This window comes from Pleurodeles waltl, chromosome 12 (genome assembly GCF_031143425.1).
Source record: "Pleurodeles waltl isolate 20211129_DDA chromosome 12, aPleWal1.hap1.20221129, whole genome shotgun sequence".
Taxonomy (NCBI): Eukaryota; Metazoa; Chordata; class Amphibia; order Caudata; family Salamandridae; genus Pleurodeles; species Pleurodeles waltl.
This window is the reverse complement of record NC_090451.1, coordinates 242,351,759-242,366,708: the sequence shown is the minus strand read 5'-3', so window position 1 is coordinate 242,366,708 and position 14,950 is coordinate 242,351,759. Positions and strand designations below refer to the sequence as shown.

General features: G+C 48.1%; 1 protein-coding gene across 1 annotated transcript in view; it reads right to left on the bottom strand.

Annotated features, from left to right (window-relative positions):
- PHLPP2 (PH domain and leucine rich repeat protein phosphatase 2) overlaps positions 1-14,950 on the bottom strand; it is a 624,424-nt gene that overhangs the window by 148,549 nt on the left and 460,925 nt on the right. Inside the window, exon 15 of the mRNA XM_069217328.1 lies at positions 11,282-11,412. Within this exon, the coding sequence (XP_069073429.1) occupies positions 11,282-11,412 (131 nt within the window). The remainder of the gene's footprint in view (positions 1-11,281; positions 11,413-14,950) is intronic.

Here is a 14,950-nt window from a genome sequence, read left to right as displayed (position 1 = left end):
AAATACTCAATTTAGGGGTGTGTTTAGGTCTGGGAGGATAGTAGCCAATGGCTACTAGCCCTGAGGGTGGCTACACCCTCTTTGTGCCTCCTCCCGGTGGGGAGGGGGTCACATCCCTAATCCTATTGGGGGAATGCTCCATCTGCAAGATGGAGGGTTTCTAAAAGTCAGAGTCACCTCAGCTCAGGACACCTTAGGGGTTGTCCTGACTGGCCAGTGACTCCTCCTTGTTTTTCTCATTATCTCCTCCGGCCTTGCCGCCAAAAGTGGGGGCAGTGGCCGGAGGGGGCGGGCATCTCCACTAGCTGGGATGCCCTGTGGCGCTGTAACAAAGGGGGTGAGCCTTTGAGGCTCACCGCCAGGAGTTACAGTTCCTGCAGGGGGAGGTGAGAAGCACCTCCACCCAGTACAGACTTTGTTCCTGGCCACAGAGTGACAAAGGCACTCTCCCCATGTGGCCAGCAACATGTCTGGTGTGTGGCAGGCTGATAAAACGAGTCAGCCCACACTGGAAGTCGGGTATGTTTTCAGGGGGCATCTCTAAGATGCCCTCTAGGTGTATTTCACAATAAAATGTACACTGGCATCAGTGTGCATTTATTGTGCTGAGAAGTTTGATACCAAACTTCCCAGTTTTCAGTGTAGCCATTATGGTGCTGTGGAGTTCGTGTATGACAGACTCCCAGACCATATACTCTTATGGTTACCCTGCACTTACAATGTCTAAGGTTTTGCTTAGACACTGTAGGGGATTAGTGCTCATGCACCTATGCCCTCACCTGTGGTATAGTGCACCCTGCCTTAGGGCTGTAAGGCCTGCTAGAGGGGTGACTTATCTATGCCATAGGCAGTGTGAGGTTGGCATGGCACCCTGAGGGGAGTGCCAAGTCGACTTAGTCATTTTCTCGCCACCAGCACACACAAGCTGGCAAGCAGTGTGCATGTGCTGAGTGAGGGGTCCCCAGGGTGGCATAAGACATGCTGCAGCCCTTAGAGACCTTCCCTGGCATCAGGGCTCTTGGGACCGGGGTACAAGTTACAAGGGACTTATCTGGGTGCCATGGTCATGCCAATTGTGGAGACAAAGGTACAGTTTAGGGAAAGAACACTGGTGCTGGGGCCTGGTTAGCAGACCTCAGCACACTTTCAAATCATAACTTGGCATCAACAAAGGCAAAAAGTCTGGGTGTAGCCATGCCAAGGAGGCATTTCCTTACACCAGGCCATAGCCTGAGACTACTTAAAGTGCTTGAGCACCGAGTCTGCTTTGTCTCTGAAGAGACGGGTGCTATCAAAGGGAATGTCCCTAAGAGTGGATTGAACAACCCCTGAAAAGCCAGATGTCCTCAACAAAGCATGGTGCCTTAAGGCCACTGTCAAAGCAACCGATCTGCCCAGAGAGTCGGTCGTATCCAGCCCATAATATATTGTGAACTTAGCTGCATCTCTCCAGCTTGGGTGAGAATGACCTGGGCCTCCTCCAGGACCAGTGGCAGTACTTGCGTGACTGTGTCCCGTAAAGTATGGGTGTAACGGCCCAAAAGGCATGCAGTGTTCATAGACGATAATGCCAGGCTGGAGGAAAAAAACATCTTCTTCCCAAGATGATCCAGCCTCTTTGATTCCCTATCCGGGGAGCAGAAGGAAATGCACCTTGGGATGTGGAGGCTTGGACAACGAAGCTCTCAGGGGTAGGGAGTTGGGTCAGGTAAGCTGGGTCATTAGGTGCAGGCCTATGGCGGCGGGCAATTGTCCTGTTCACACGAGCCCCTGAACTAGGTTTGGATCACGTCCCCAGCAGGATATCAGTGAGGGCTTCATTGAATGGCAAAAGGAGTTAAGAGGTGGATGCTACAGGTTGAAGACATCAGTCAGGAGGTTAGTCCTGACAGCCACTGAGGGCAGCTCGAGGCCCAAGACCTCAGTCCCCAGCCGCACCACCACTGAATATGAAGCTCCTTCCTCCGAAGCCACAGTAGGAGGACAAAGCATGCCAGTATCAGGGGAGGTGTCTAGACCACTGGTTTCGCCCAGTTCCTGAGCCCAGTCCATGGGGTCATCAAGCTGGTATTCTAAAGGGTCCAGCGACTCCTCCATAGTCTCAACGTATCCGAATCCATAGGAATAAGGGTCAGGATCCTCCCTAGGGAGGAAAGACTTAATCAAACTCAAAATCGGCATAGAGCAACACCGATCCAGCTCCTTGTGGAGTCGGCAACCACGGGCGCATCAACATCGAAACCATTGTATGGGAAGGTTGCGATGGCGCGACCGATGCCAGTTTGGATGTGGAAGCAGATCCCATGGTGCCCTCCAGGGCCAGAGCCGCCAGTGTGGAACCCGAGGAGGCCCCTGCTGACCCCACGGGGCTCGTAGGCACTCTGGCAGGGTCGGTCTGCCCAAGATGAGGCGTGACTCAGAAGCAGGCTCCGAGGACGGTGGCCTAGAGCATCAACGCTCCTTGTCCCACGCTGCATCATCTGACCACCGGGGTGAAGTTGATTTCCTCTTCTTATTACCTGAATGTCCTGAAGATCTTAAGGGGGATGACGATGAGTGGTGAGGGCTCCATGAGCAGTCTCATAACCTCCTCTCGAGCAAGACCAAGAGCGACGCAGAGAGCCAGGCCACCATGAGCTTTAGGGACCGCTTCCTCAAAGCCTTCGTGTTCATGGCCTTGGTCGTGGTCGCGCTCCAAACACCACAAGCACACGACAGCTGCGGATCTGTCACAGACATCATCCGATGACAGGAGTCTCATGGCTTGAAGCCAGTCTTCCGTGACAACATCTCAATGCACCAGAAGTCAAAACACTTCAACAAAAAGTAAAAATAAAAAATAAATAAAAAAGAAACAGTCAAAAAGCAACTGCTAAGGTACTGTTTTTCCAGATCTGTGCATAGGCTGGTGCAGAAAGAAAAGAACTGATGTCAGGGCGCCAGGGAGGCACCTATATAGGACCTGCAATGTCATATCCGGCGACCATGATGCCAACAACGAACATGGATTTGACAGTCGCCACCTGACAGTGCGCAGAAGTACTGTTTGAAGAAAGATCTAGACTGACGCCTGGGGGAAATTCTAAGGTAAAGAATCTGCAACTAGATGTCTCTGTGTCCAAAGCCACAGAGTGCCCGTTCCCATTATCCATGTCCTTACTGGGGTTCTCATGGGGGAGATAAGTCCCCCCAAAATAATCTCCCCTCTTCAATAAGGAAGCTGGGCCTCCTAACCTTAAGGGTGTTGCCGAAATTCAGACATGGGCGAGATTCTGGTCAAGCCAGTTGTAGTCAGTTATGCAGCCAGAGACAAGAACTGGTTGTGGTGCTGATGGTGTCAGTTGTGGTAGGGGTGGAGTCACTAGCAACATTGGTAAGGCAATGGGATCCGGTGCCGATGGAGAACCTCCTGATGTGATAGTGAGTGGAGATGGGGGGAAGCAGAGCGACGGCGTTTCATTCAGCGGCCGAATTCCGCTCGCTCAAGGCACTGCGGCTAGAGTGTGAATCCCTATTCTAGGCCTAGAAGAAGGCAGTAAAGAGGCGGACAAGAGGCGAGGACGGAAATCAGCAGCCAGTGAGCCGACAGGTAATAGCGCTACTGCCTCCATCATATATCGCAGTACGCTTGTGCCATTAACACAGCTGAGCTTCCTTGACTCCGTGGATCTTGGTGGAAGTCTAAGTCCCAGGATCCCTTTGGATTGTTTTGCTGCCAGGGGGCGGCTCCACCAACGCGGGCGCTACAAGCGCGCCGCGCACTGCCAGAGACTGCTTCCCTGACTCCGTGGATCCTGGTGGGACTCCAAGTTCCAGGTTTGGATTGTTTTGCTGCCAGGGGGCGGCTCCACCAATGTGGGCGCTACAAGCGCGCCGCGCACTGCCAGAGACTGCTTCCCTGACTCCGTGGATCCTGGTGGGACTCTTAGTCCCAGGACCCCTTTGGATTGTTTTGCTGCCAGGGGGCGGCTCCACCAATGCGGGCGTGTGCAGGACGTGCCCGGGCAAAGCCCGGGCCAAGGGCAGGCCCATCCGTGCCGTCCAAGACCGTCAAAGGCTGGGCTGGGCATCCTCCCTGAGCCCCAAGGTAGGGCCTGTGGTTCACTTAATTCCTAGAACTGTTAAAGCACGATATCTCTTTTAGCGTTGTGTATCTATATTCTTAATGGGGAAACGCAAGACGAGGGGCAGCCTGCTCCGGATTCGGCTCACCCAAAGATTCCTAAACTCACTAAAGCTATGAGATCCCTGTCAAATTGTGTGACAAAAGTGATTGACACCTTAATAGAAGAGGTGGAATTAATCTTGAGCACAAAAGAGAGAAATACACTGAAGGATCCGAGGACGGGCACTCTTATTCCATTTTTAGTTGCTGGGTCTAATACCAACAGCGGCTCACAATCTAATAGAGACACCAAACTTGCGCCAGCTCCTCAACGTATCTCCATGGACGCCAGCCTAATACCCATTGCAACTCATCCCATATCTGAAATTCTGCAAATAGATGCCATTATCCACGAAATTCTGTGCTCTAATCGATTTTCGCAACTGGAGGCACAAGACCAGGATCACGCCCAAATAAATCCTGCTTCACCATCACCTCCCCCAGAGCAACCCTATTTAAATCTGCAAGTGCTTCTCCCCAAAAAGACTTAACTTCTTTGGTGACCAGCTTGAAAAATGAAGAAGAAGAGATGAAAATCCTAATGACAGAAATTCTTAGCTCCCTCAGATTCATCGCATCGAGGAGAGATTTCCCCTGCGCTCATGGAACTAAGATTGTCTTTCCTAACACTGATATTTTCTCTTCTTCTGGCCTGTCTCCAAGTCCCAATGATTGCTCGGGCATTATAAAGTCAGCACATTGCCGCAAAACTCCAGCGATCATCTCTGAAAGTGCAAAACACCCATATATATATATATATATATATATATATATATATATATATATATATATATATATAATCTGTTTATTGCAATTATCAAGTTTTTACAGTGATGGCATTGCTTTTATCATGCTATTGCACCAGGTTGCGTCACCAGGTGGGAGCAACGTTACTTCACTTTGCATGGCATGTTAACAGATCTTGTAAATGACAATCAAGTTTAACAGTAGCCGTGAGATATAAGGAAGGGAGGGGAGCGGTTGAGCGCCAAGTGACAGGGTGGCGGGGAGGAGAGGGAGGAGGACACTGTGTTTCTGGGGAGCAGAGGGAGCTCGCCGAGTAACAGAGAGAGGAGAAGTTGTGAGGGGGGGGGGAGGGCTGGAGCGAGGGAGGCGAGTAGATATGTTTGGGAGTTGCTGGTCGAGGGGTAAAGGGGACGCTGCTGCAGGTGTGTATTACCACAGTGTATGCAACTAGGGGGTGTCATTGTCCCCTACCCGATTGGGTATGTTGTACATTTTGTGGGTTTGTGAGCTCATGGACAAAGTGTGAGTTGCGCCCGTGTTGGCACCCACTCATGTTGATCTATGTTGAGTTAGTGTCCGCTATTCAAGGGGGGTGGGTGTCGTCTTTCCCTTGTAATTGGTCTATGAAAGTGTCCCATGTGTCCAGCCACTTAATCACCACCCCTCTGTCGCTAGTGGGCAATATATTTATATGTGCAATGTACCTTCCTTATCCCCGAATCTACGGGAAGACACATTTTCGCTCATCAATAAAGCCACGCATTGGCTACGGCATGTTAGAGGCTGTGGCTCAATTATCCAGGAGGAATATTATCAACTGATCGCCTACCTAGTAGATCTGGTGCCTGGGATGTTAGAAAACTCAATCTTACTAGCCCCCAACTGGTAAGGGGGCTGTTACATATGGAAGCACGCAATTTTACACTAAAGGGAACTGCTGTTTTTCTCAGCGATAGCGATACTGTAAGGCCAAAACCCTTGTCAATTCCGATTCCCACGACATGGCTCTGGGTCACCCTGTTTTTAACGGGGCAGCACCTGGACGAGCTTGTATGAAGGCCATCGGACCTGTCCCCAAAGCCGATAACATGTGCGATCTTGACTACCAGGGGGCCACTTCTGACATTGATTGACTACACCTGCTTTTGCCCCACAATACTACCACCAGCCTCTGCTCAGCTGTATCACCATCTCCTAACAACTCTCCAGCTCTAGGAACTGCTCTTTCATGGAGGCCGTTATCTGACCTCACAGATACCTTAACAAGTACAAATCCTGTTGAGCATTCTAGTAGCCCCCTCCCAGCTGAGGATTCTCATGAACTTAATTATCTTACTGCTCCATCAACAGCTAAGTTCCTGTCCTGGAACGTAGCTGGCATCAGCAGCAAACTAGCTGATCCAGATTGGGGGGCCTACATTGATAACTTCAACATATGCATGTTCCAGGAAACCTGGGCTATTGACAGCATGTATAGGCAGGGGTTTTGCTTTTTTTCTAAAAGAGCTAAACCGTCCCCCGCTGGTAGAGCTGCTGGGGGCCTCATCAATTGGGTAAAAATGACAGAGGTGGGTGGGGTAAAGGAATTACAGGTAGATTCCTACGATATCTTGGCCATAATTATACAGCCAAACCTGGGTCACCCTGTCCTGTGCTTAAATATTTACAACAAACCCGATTCCCCCCACCAGCGGTCCCCTATCATAGAGCTTCTGAACACCACTGTATTGAGTTTTCACCCAATGCACCACATTATTATAGCCGGGGACTTTAATGCCCCAATCGAGCCCAACTCTGATTTTGCGGAGGTTACATAGATTGAAGATGCCATATGGAACATCCCTACCTATTCTCCGCAGACACATTCCCCCCAAAGTTAGTACTAGGGCCATGCAGATAATTGATCTTATGATACTCAACGGTCTTCACCCTGGTAATGGGCGTTTTCCTGCTGATAACCCTGCAAGACCGACTTTCTTTAGGGGGCTTTATACCGGTACATTGGATTTTGTCCTTTTTGACCTAAGGGTCTGGCATCATATAAAAGATATAAAAGTGGGAAACCAGTATACTAGCGACCATGCTCCCCTTCTAATAGCATATGATAGACAATTCTTAGGCATTGTGCCTCCCCTGTTTCCGTATCCTTTGGAGTGTTGAAGGTGTCCGGCAGTAAGCGTGTGGTCTGATGGGACTCCTTTCAGAACACTAACAAATTGTGGGGTAAACTATGCATTTTAGTGTCTAGTCACCAGCTCTTCTTTGATCACCTTTCACTTACCCCTAATGAGGTTATGTCTCTTCACTTGGACCTCTTTTCGACTCTTAAAATGTGTTTTTTTAAATCTGCCAGGGTCATTGCCCACTCATTTTTCCATCCCAGCAACAAGTGGTTTGACAAAAGATGTAGAGAGGCCAAGTATTCCTTGATAAAAGCACTCAGATCAAAAGATAGAGAAGAAATTGTCAAAGCTGGACGAAACTATGCCTCCACGTGTAAGTCTTGTAAAAATGACTGGGAAGAGGCGCTATGAAGAGAACTTGCACAGGCCGCTATGGTTTCCGACTCCAAACGTTTTTGGTCTCTGGTGGTCCAAAATGTTCAAAATCAGGCACCAAAACCAGAGTGTTACATTCCTCCTGAAGTTTGGCTTAACCACTTCAAGGAACTGTATGGATCTCTATCCGACTGTGATTTTGCAAGTCTGGGGGGAGCCATTATCCCAAAATCTGGCCCTGTCTGTCCTGACTCCCTTCTCACTGAAAGAAATCGAGCTTGCCATTATTGTGCAAAAATCAGGGAAGGCTCCAGGGCCAGACGGCATCCCCTCTGATATGTATAAAGCGGACTTGAACAAATGGGGCCCGTACGTGAACAGGGTCTCAAATGCCGCTCTGGAAAACAGATCATATCGTCCATCTTGGAAAGAAGCAACCATTGTGCCTATACACAAAAAGGGAGAGAGAGGAATTCCAGGGAACTATAGACCCATAAGCCTTTTAGATAATTTACAAAAAAAATTCTGCTATCAGCTCCTAAATAGATTTCAAAAATGGATAGTGGATAACCAAGTGCTCAGCCATCTTCAGGCGGGGTTTGGAGATAAAGGGGGTCATCCCGACCCCGGCGGGCGGCGGGCTCCGCCCGCCGGGTGGAGACCGCACCACGGTCAAATGACCGCGGCGGTCATTCTGACTTTCCTGCTGGGCGGGCGGGCGACCGCCAAAAGGCCGCCCGCCCGCCCAGCGGGAAAGCCCCAGCAACGATGAAGCCGGCTCCGAATGGAGCCGGCGGAGTTGCTGGTGTGCGACGGGTGCAGTGGCACCCGCACGATATTCAGTGTCTGCTTTGCAGACACTGAAAATCTGAATGGGCCCCCAGGGGCCCCACGACACTCGTTCCCGCCATCCTGTTCCTGGCGGTTTTTACCGCCAGGACCAGGATGGCGGGAAGGGGGTCGGAATCCCCATGGCGGAGCAGCCCCGCCATGGAGGATTCTTTGGGGCTGGGGTAAACCGGCGGGAAACCGCCGGTTGCCCTTTTCTGACCGCGGCTTTACCGCCGCGGTCAGAATTGCCCATGAAGCACCGCCAGCCTGTTGGCGGTGCTTCCGCGGCACTCTGCCCTGGCGGTTTTCAACCGCCAGGGTCAGAATGAGGCCCAAAGTGAGCACAATTGATCAGGTATTCCGTTTCTTCTGTGTCAAATGGAAAACAGTTGATGTGAACTCAGGCTGTCTTTTTGTGGCATTTGTGGATTTGAAATCTGCCTTTGATCTTGTCCCACGCCAAAAGTTATGGGAAGTCATGAGCACCACAGGGGTCCCTGGTTCCATGATAAACATAATTAAAGATCTTTACACTGATAATTGTGCTAGAATCTGTTGGGGCCCGAATGGGGAGTTAACATCCGAGTTTCCTACAAATCGTGGCGTGAGGCAGGGCTGCGTCCTGGCTCCTACACTATTCTTATTATTTATAAACGCTTGCATCCCTTACTTTCTAGAATGTTCCAATGATGCCCCCAAACTGGGAGGGCAAAGGATCCCATGTCTGCTATTCACTGATGACTCATTGTTAATATCACAAACGACCACTGGTCTTTCCAATCTGCTTACGGCGTTTGTCACTTTTTGTAAAGACCACGGCCTAGAAATTAACTCAAACAAAACGAAATATATGGTATTTGGGGATGCAAGGTACAAGATGAGGAGGCACATCTGCCTGGAGGGCACCCTATTGGAAAGAGTGGCAGCCTTTGATTATCTAGGTTTAAAACTGGAAGATTCACATAAATGGCATGCCCACCTCCAAAAATCAGCAATGTGCTTAAAACAAGGGGCGGGTGACTACGCAAGATTTGCAGCCGGGTCCCCCAGATTTGCAGTTACTCCGACTATAGAAATATATAAATCCCAAGCGAGCGGGGGGCTCTTTATGGAGCCGAACTATGGGGTTACTGCAACTTGGAGGACCTGGAAAGAGTGGAAAACTCCTTCCTAAAGAAGCTAATGAGGGTTCCCCCTAGTACTCCATCTTTGCCAATTCGAATGGATCTAAATCTTCTTCCAGTAAATCAGATTGCTGCCCTAAGGCCATTGTTGCACTGGATTCGGATCTGGAACTTGGATTCTCTTATACCCTACAGACTTGGGCTGAGAAACATGGCGAGCACCAATGCCACTGCGAAAATCAAGTGGTGCATTTATGTAGAGCAAACTCTTTTTACGCTTGGGCTTGGGAACTACTGGACAGATCCACTTTCCATTCCAAAAAATGCCATTCAGATCCTAAAGGATGCATACTGGCTCAATGTCCAAACTTTGCACTTAACTGATGCTTCTCTCTCCACTATGACTAGCAGTTTTTTGCAAATTAAATGCAATTATGAGTTTGAATATTATATGGACACAATACTTTCCCCATTTGCACGCGCTTTGTACATTAGATTCAGATTAGGGTCTCTCCCCCTGCGCACTTTAACTTACAAATGGTCCAATTCAGCTGATAAGTTATGTCCAATGGGATGTGGCTACGAAGAATCCATGACCCATGTCCTTTTCCAATGTCCTGCATACTCAAAACAGAGGGCTTGTTGGATTATCCCTTTATGCAAGCGGATGGGATTTAGGAATTGCCGACCAGCTTTAAGGATACTAAAATTGGATCCATCTGCGCTACTGGCATGTTCTTTGGCAAAATTCCTCAAATTACTTTGGCCCTCCCAACTTGGAATTTTAAAAGGCAAACTTTACCCATTGCCACATTCAGCAGGCAATGTAACTATAAAGCTGTGCAATATAATGCAGGACTAATTGTATAGACTAGACAATGTGTGCCCATACCTACTTATTTATTTAAACTTTTATGTACTTTGGTTCGTTCTTTAAATTTTATTGTATTTTAAAGTCTTTTTTCTCTTTCTTCTTTTTTTAAATCATAGATTTTATGTTTTATCTTCTTAAATATTTTTTTCTACTGTGCTTTTATGGTATACTGTTACCGAAATAAAGCGGATGATGATGATAACTTAATTCTTTAATTCAACATGAAGGTAAGAATCCACTCAATGAACTTGGTTACTTCTTCTATTTCACACAACTGTTAGCAACCATAACTTATTTAAGGACCACAGTGTCTCCACTAAATACTAGTGATACTTCCAATTTGAAAACAACGTCCTTACTTGTAATACAACTAGGACAAAGGACAGCAAGTGAATGACTGGTGTGAGATGCAGAATGAATGAATGAATGTAGGATAATGTGCGATCAGGGCAGGTGGTAACAAATATGTAATACTGAGACTGGAATATGAGAATGTGGACATACATGAAGCTAACAGAGGAGCGTGCTCGAGGAACAATTCCATAAGGAGACATGGGAAGATAAAAGATTGGTATGCAAGGCAGTGAAAATAATTGAGGACATATGGCAGAGGCTTGAGAATGTGGTGGGTAGTCAGCAGGCAATGGTAGAGGAAGTTGAGATAATTGAAAATTACATGATGTGGACATATTGGTCCAGAAACACGAGGAGGAAAGTTCAGTATTTATCAAGCTGTGTAAAATGTCAAGGCAGTAGAGGACTGTTCCGGATGAGGCAAAACTTTTCTAGAGTTGATAGAGCAGTTTGCAACACAGACAAAGGCAGGCGATTAAAATAAATATATGCATGAAAGAGACAACTGCACAGCACTGTGGTACACGCACCAGATGTGAGTGTGTACAAAAGAGGCAAGTGGAGGCATAAGCAGAGATGCATGCAAAGAGGAGAAAACAGTAAGGTTGTGAAGGAGAATAACATACAGTTGATGCTTATGCAGAAAGGAGAAAGACATTTCTTTCACTCTAAGCACCAGGTGTCTCACCTGAAGACATCAAGGGTGCGATGCTCCAATACGAGGTTGGCATTCCCAGTCAGGTCCAGTTCCTGCAGTGAGGTGGGCAGGGTCTCTGGGATCAGGATTTCAGTTAGATCGTTACAGCTCAGGTCGACAAGCTGTGAAAAAAAGAGAAAACATGATGGCGCACGTATCGGTGAACACACCAAATTGCAAATGTCAAGACAAGAACTTCCTGAACTCAAATACAATACTTGTTAAAAAACAAATATATAAAGGAATGCAGTTTCTGAATTTAGTACACATAAAGTTTTCCTGAGTTACACACTGTAGTAACGCTCACACTCTCTTCTTGTGTCTCTAAGGTAATACATTATCCGCTTTCAACTTACAATACTGAAGCAGATGCCTAGCACTTCATCTCCTTAGAAGTCTAAGCGCCGAGGCCTTAAAGTATCTTTGCTTTACCCAGTCCCAGTCCCTACTCCCTACTCCCTACTCCGCTATTGTTGAATGCATCCAAACTAACTAAAACACGTCATAAGGCTTTGTATAGGAAAGATAATCCTGGAGCGTGCTTATTTTATAAATCATACCAAAGTTGCGTCTTTCACGAAACTTATTTTAGTGAGGAGAAGCCACAGGCTCAAAAAGCGCATGTGTTAGAGCATTCAAAGCAGGGTTCAACAAAATGGCATTTAAAAACCTCCTTTTGTAGTGCAATTTTTTTGCGTTAAATTGAATGGCCAAGTGGCCTAAGAACTGATTAACACTTCATCTGAGGAACATGTCTGTGAAGAAGCAAATACAAAATTTAACGACTTTTTCCCATTCAGATTTCAAGTAGAGGATTTTCATGAAGCCTCACTTACAAAAAGTTTATTGTTTGATGTTGGGAGGAAACCTGACAGAGCGCAGATATTGGCTCAAATCCATCCTTCTAACAAGAGGAATCGGAACATGTAGAAGAGCAGTGATTGAGCCTCTGCTAGGCCATCGATCTTAGCCTAGCCGCTCGATTTGTTAAATTCTTGTTTTGTGCTGCGCTGAGACTAAGGGGGTCATTCCGACCCTGGCGGTCAAAGACCGCCAGGTCCGCGAATGACGGAAGCACCGCCAACAGGCGGGCGGTGCTTCCATGCCCATTCTGACCGCGGCGGTAAAGCCGCGGTCAGAAAACCGGGGCCGGCGGTTTCCCGCCAGTTTAACCCCGGCTGGGCGAATCCGCCAGGGTAGCGCCGCAAGCAGCGCTGCCTTGGGGATTCTGACCCCCTTCCCGCCAGCCTGTTTCTGGCGGTTTTCACCGCCAGGAAGAGGCTGGCGGGAACGGGTGTCCTGGGGCCCCTGGGGGCCCCTGCACTGTCCGTGCCACTGGCATGGGCAGTGCAGGGGCCCCCTAACAGGGCCCCAGCCTGCTTTTCACTGCCTAGCAGACAGTGAAAAGCGCGATAAGTGCAACTGCACCCGTCGCACACCTGCAACACCGCCGGCTCCATTCGGAGCCGGCTTCAGTGTTGCAGGCCCCCTTCCCGCTGGGCCGGCGGGCGCTAACATTGTTAGCGCCCGCTGGCCCAGCGGGAAGGTCGGAATGCCGCCAGCGGTCTTTTGACCGCGTGGCGGCTGATTGGCGGTTCCCGTCTGGCTGGCGGCGACCGCCGCCCGCCAGAGTTGGAATCAGGGCCTAAATGACCAATCGGAAGAGTTCTCCTGAAAACTTTAAACAAGGATGACCACCACACCAATCTGGCCACTGGTCCCCTGACTCATAATGCACCACTGGACTGTTTTCTCCGTTTTTTTGTGCAATAGCTTTATTAATAGATTATTCTGCTCTATCCCTTTGCTTGTACTTTTTATCCCTACATTTTAATGTTCAGTGACTTGGTTTTATGACTCTTTTTGCTAAATATGTAGCTCTATATGAGCTGCACTGACATGAATTATTGCGCTACTTTTAAAATTTATTTGTATGCAATGGTTTTTAATAACAGTTCATGTACCTAATAAATAAATAAATAAATAAATAAGTATTGGGTCCACATGTACACCTTAACTGGGAACCAACAACTCATTGTTGCGCTTGACTCTTTCAGGCAAGCAAAGCAGAGTAGTTCAAGGCCTCCTCAAGGGAGGTGGTGTGGGCTAATTGCTGGCATACAGTAATAACACTCAAAAAATGATTGCCCGGCCTGTGTTTTTTTCTTTAGAACAAGGCAAAGTACATTTATCACACAGACACTGCTTAATACTACACAGTAATTTATTTAGAAATATATATAAGGTTAGTGGAAATACCTTCAGCAACATCACTTTTGGCCCCTAAAGGGTCATGACCCCAAAAATCACAGTGCCACATCCATGTACAATACAGCACATAACCATATATGGGGTATTACTTTACATTAGGTCAATGTCACCACACGTTAAGACAAGAATCACATGTCAAGGTAATCCTTAATTCCATCCCTGACTTCAGTAACCATAATCCCTCCTGCCCTTATTATGAATAATCTAGCACTGCAATGATTTGCTAACAAAATCGCTAATAAAGCATTGCAGCCTTTCAGTAATAAGTGATACCATCAGCATTAATAAAACTTTTAAATAAAGCACAGTGAATAACCTTTTTGATTAAAGCATTGGGTAAAACCATTGTGAATAATACCTGTGAATAAAACATTGATCAAACCCTTGCAAAACCACTTTTAAACAAAGCATTTGTCCAAACAAGTACCAAATGTCTGTCTTTTTAACATCCTTTAGGCCGCATAATCTGGAACCATATACTAAGCCCCTGGAGGGCGCTCCACTGCAATGCCAATTATAGAGCTAAAGGTCCAGCCTGAGGAGTGCAGCTCCCCCACACTCCTTTTCCTTTGTTAGCGGTGGTCCCTTCGCCCTAAAACCACCACAAGCAGTGAAAATACTTTATCAAGAACTAGCTCTGTAGGACATTTTGGAGTACGCAGAAATGTCCATATTTGATTAGTGGCTTGGCTGCATTCTTCTCTGTTGCTGCGAGGCCTCACGTCGCACTGTCCTCTTTATTTTTCCCCTTTTCTTTAGGGTTGCCTGGTCCCACCCAGGAACCCCAAATGTCTTTCCTTGTTGGGGGCAGCCCAGGCAGCCCACCCCTGGCTGCCCTGGCCAGCTTTCTACGTGGGTAACACTCTTGTGTTGTTCCAGAAGCTGGCAGTACTTCACTCTGTGGCTGCCACCTGGTTCCCTCCGCATTCGTCCCCCCTCCCCGACACAAACACAGTGAGCGGGGCAGGCCCATCACTGTTGGGTGGAGCACAGTGGAACTCTCCTGTTCTCCTTGTCTTCACAGGGGCCCATAGCTAGGACCCCTACCCCCTCCTCCTCTGCTTGCGAGAGTGCAACAGTACTAGCCCGGTAGCTGCTCACATCAGGGCTCAGTGTTGGGATTCTGGGATCCTTATTTAGATCCCAAGGGAGTGTGATTGCACTCCCTGCTTCTTTTTCGGTTGTGGTGAGCCTGGAGTTGGGGTCCTGGACCCTCATAGATGAAACTGGCCCATGGGCTGAGATCCCACAACAGTCCTTGCGCTGCACCCGGGCCCTGGCCTGCCATGGGGGCTAAGAATCATCAGGCAGCGGAGTTCCTAGCGCTCCGGGGCCTCACTTGAGGGGAGAGGGACTGTCAAAGGTCAAACTATTTTCTCAGTATATTTT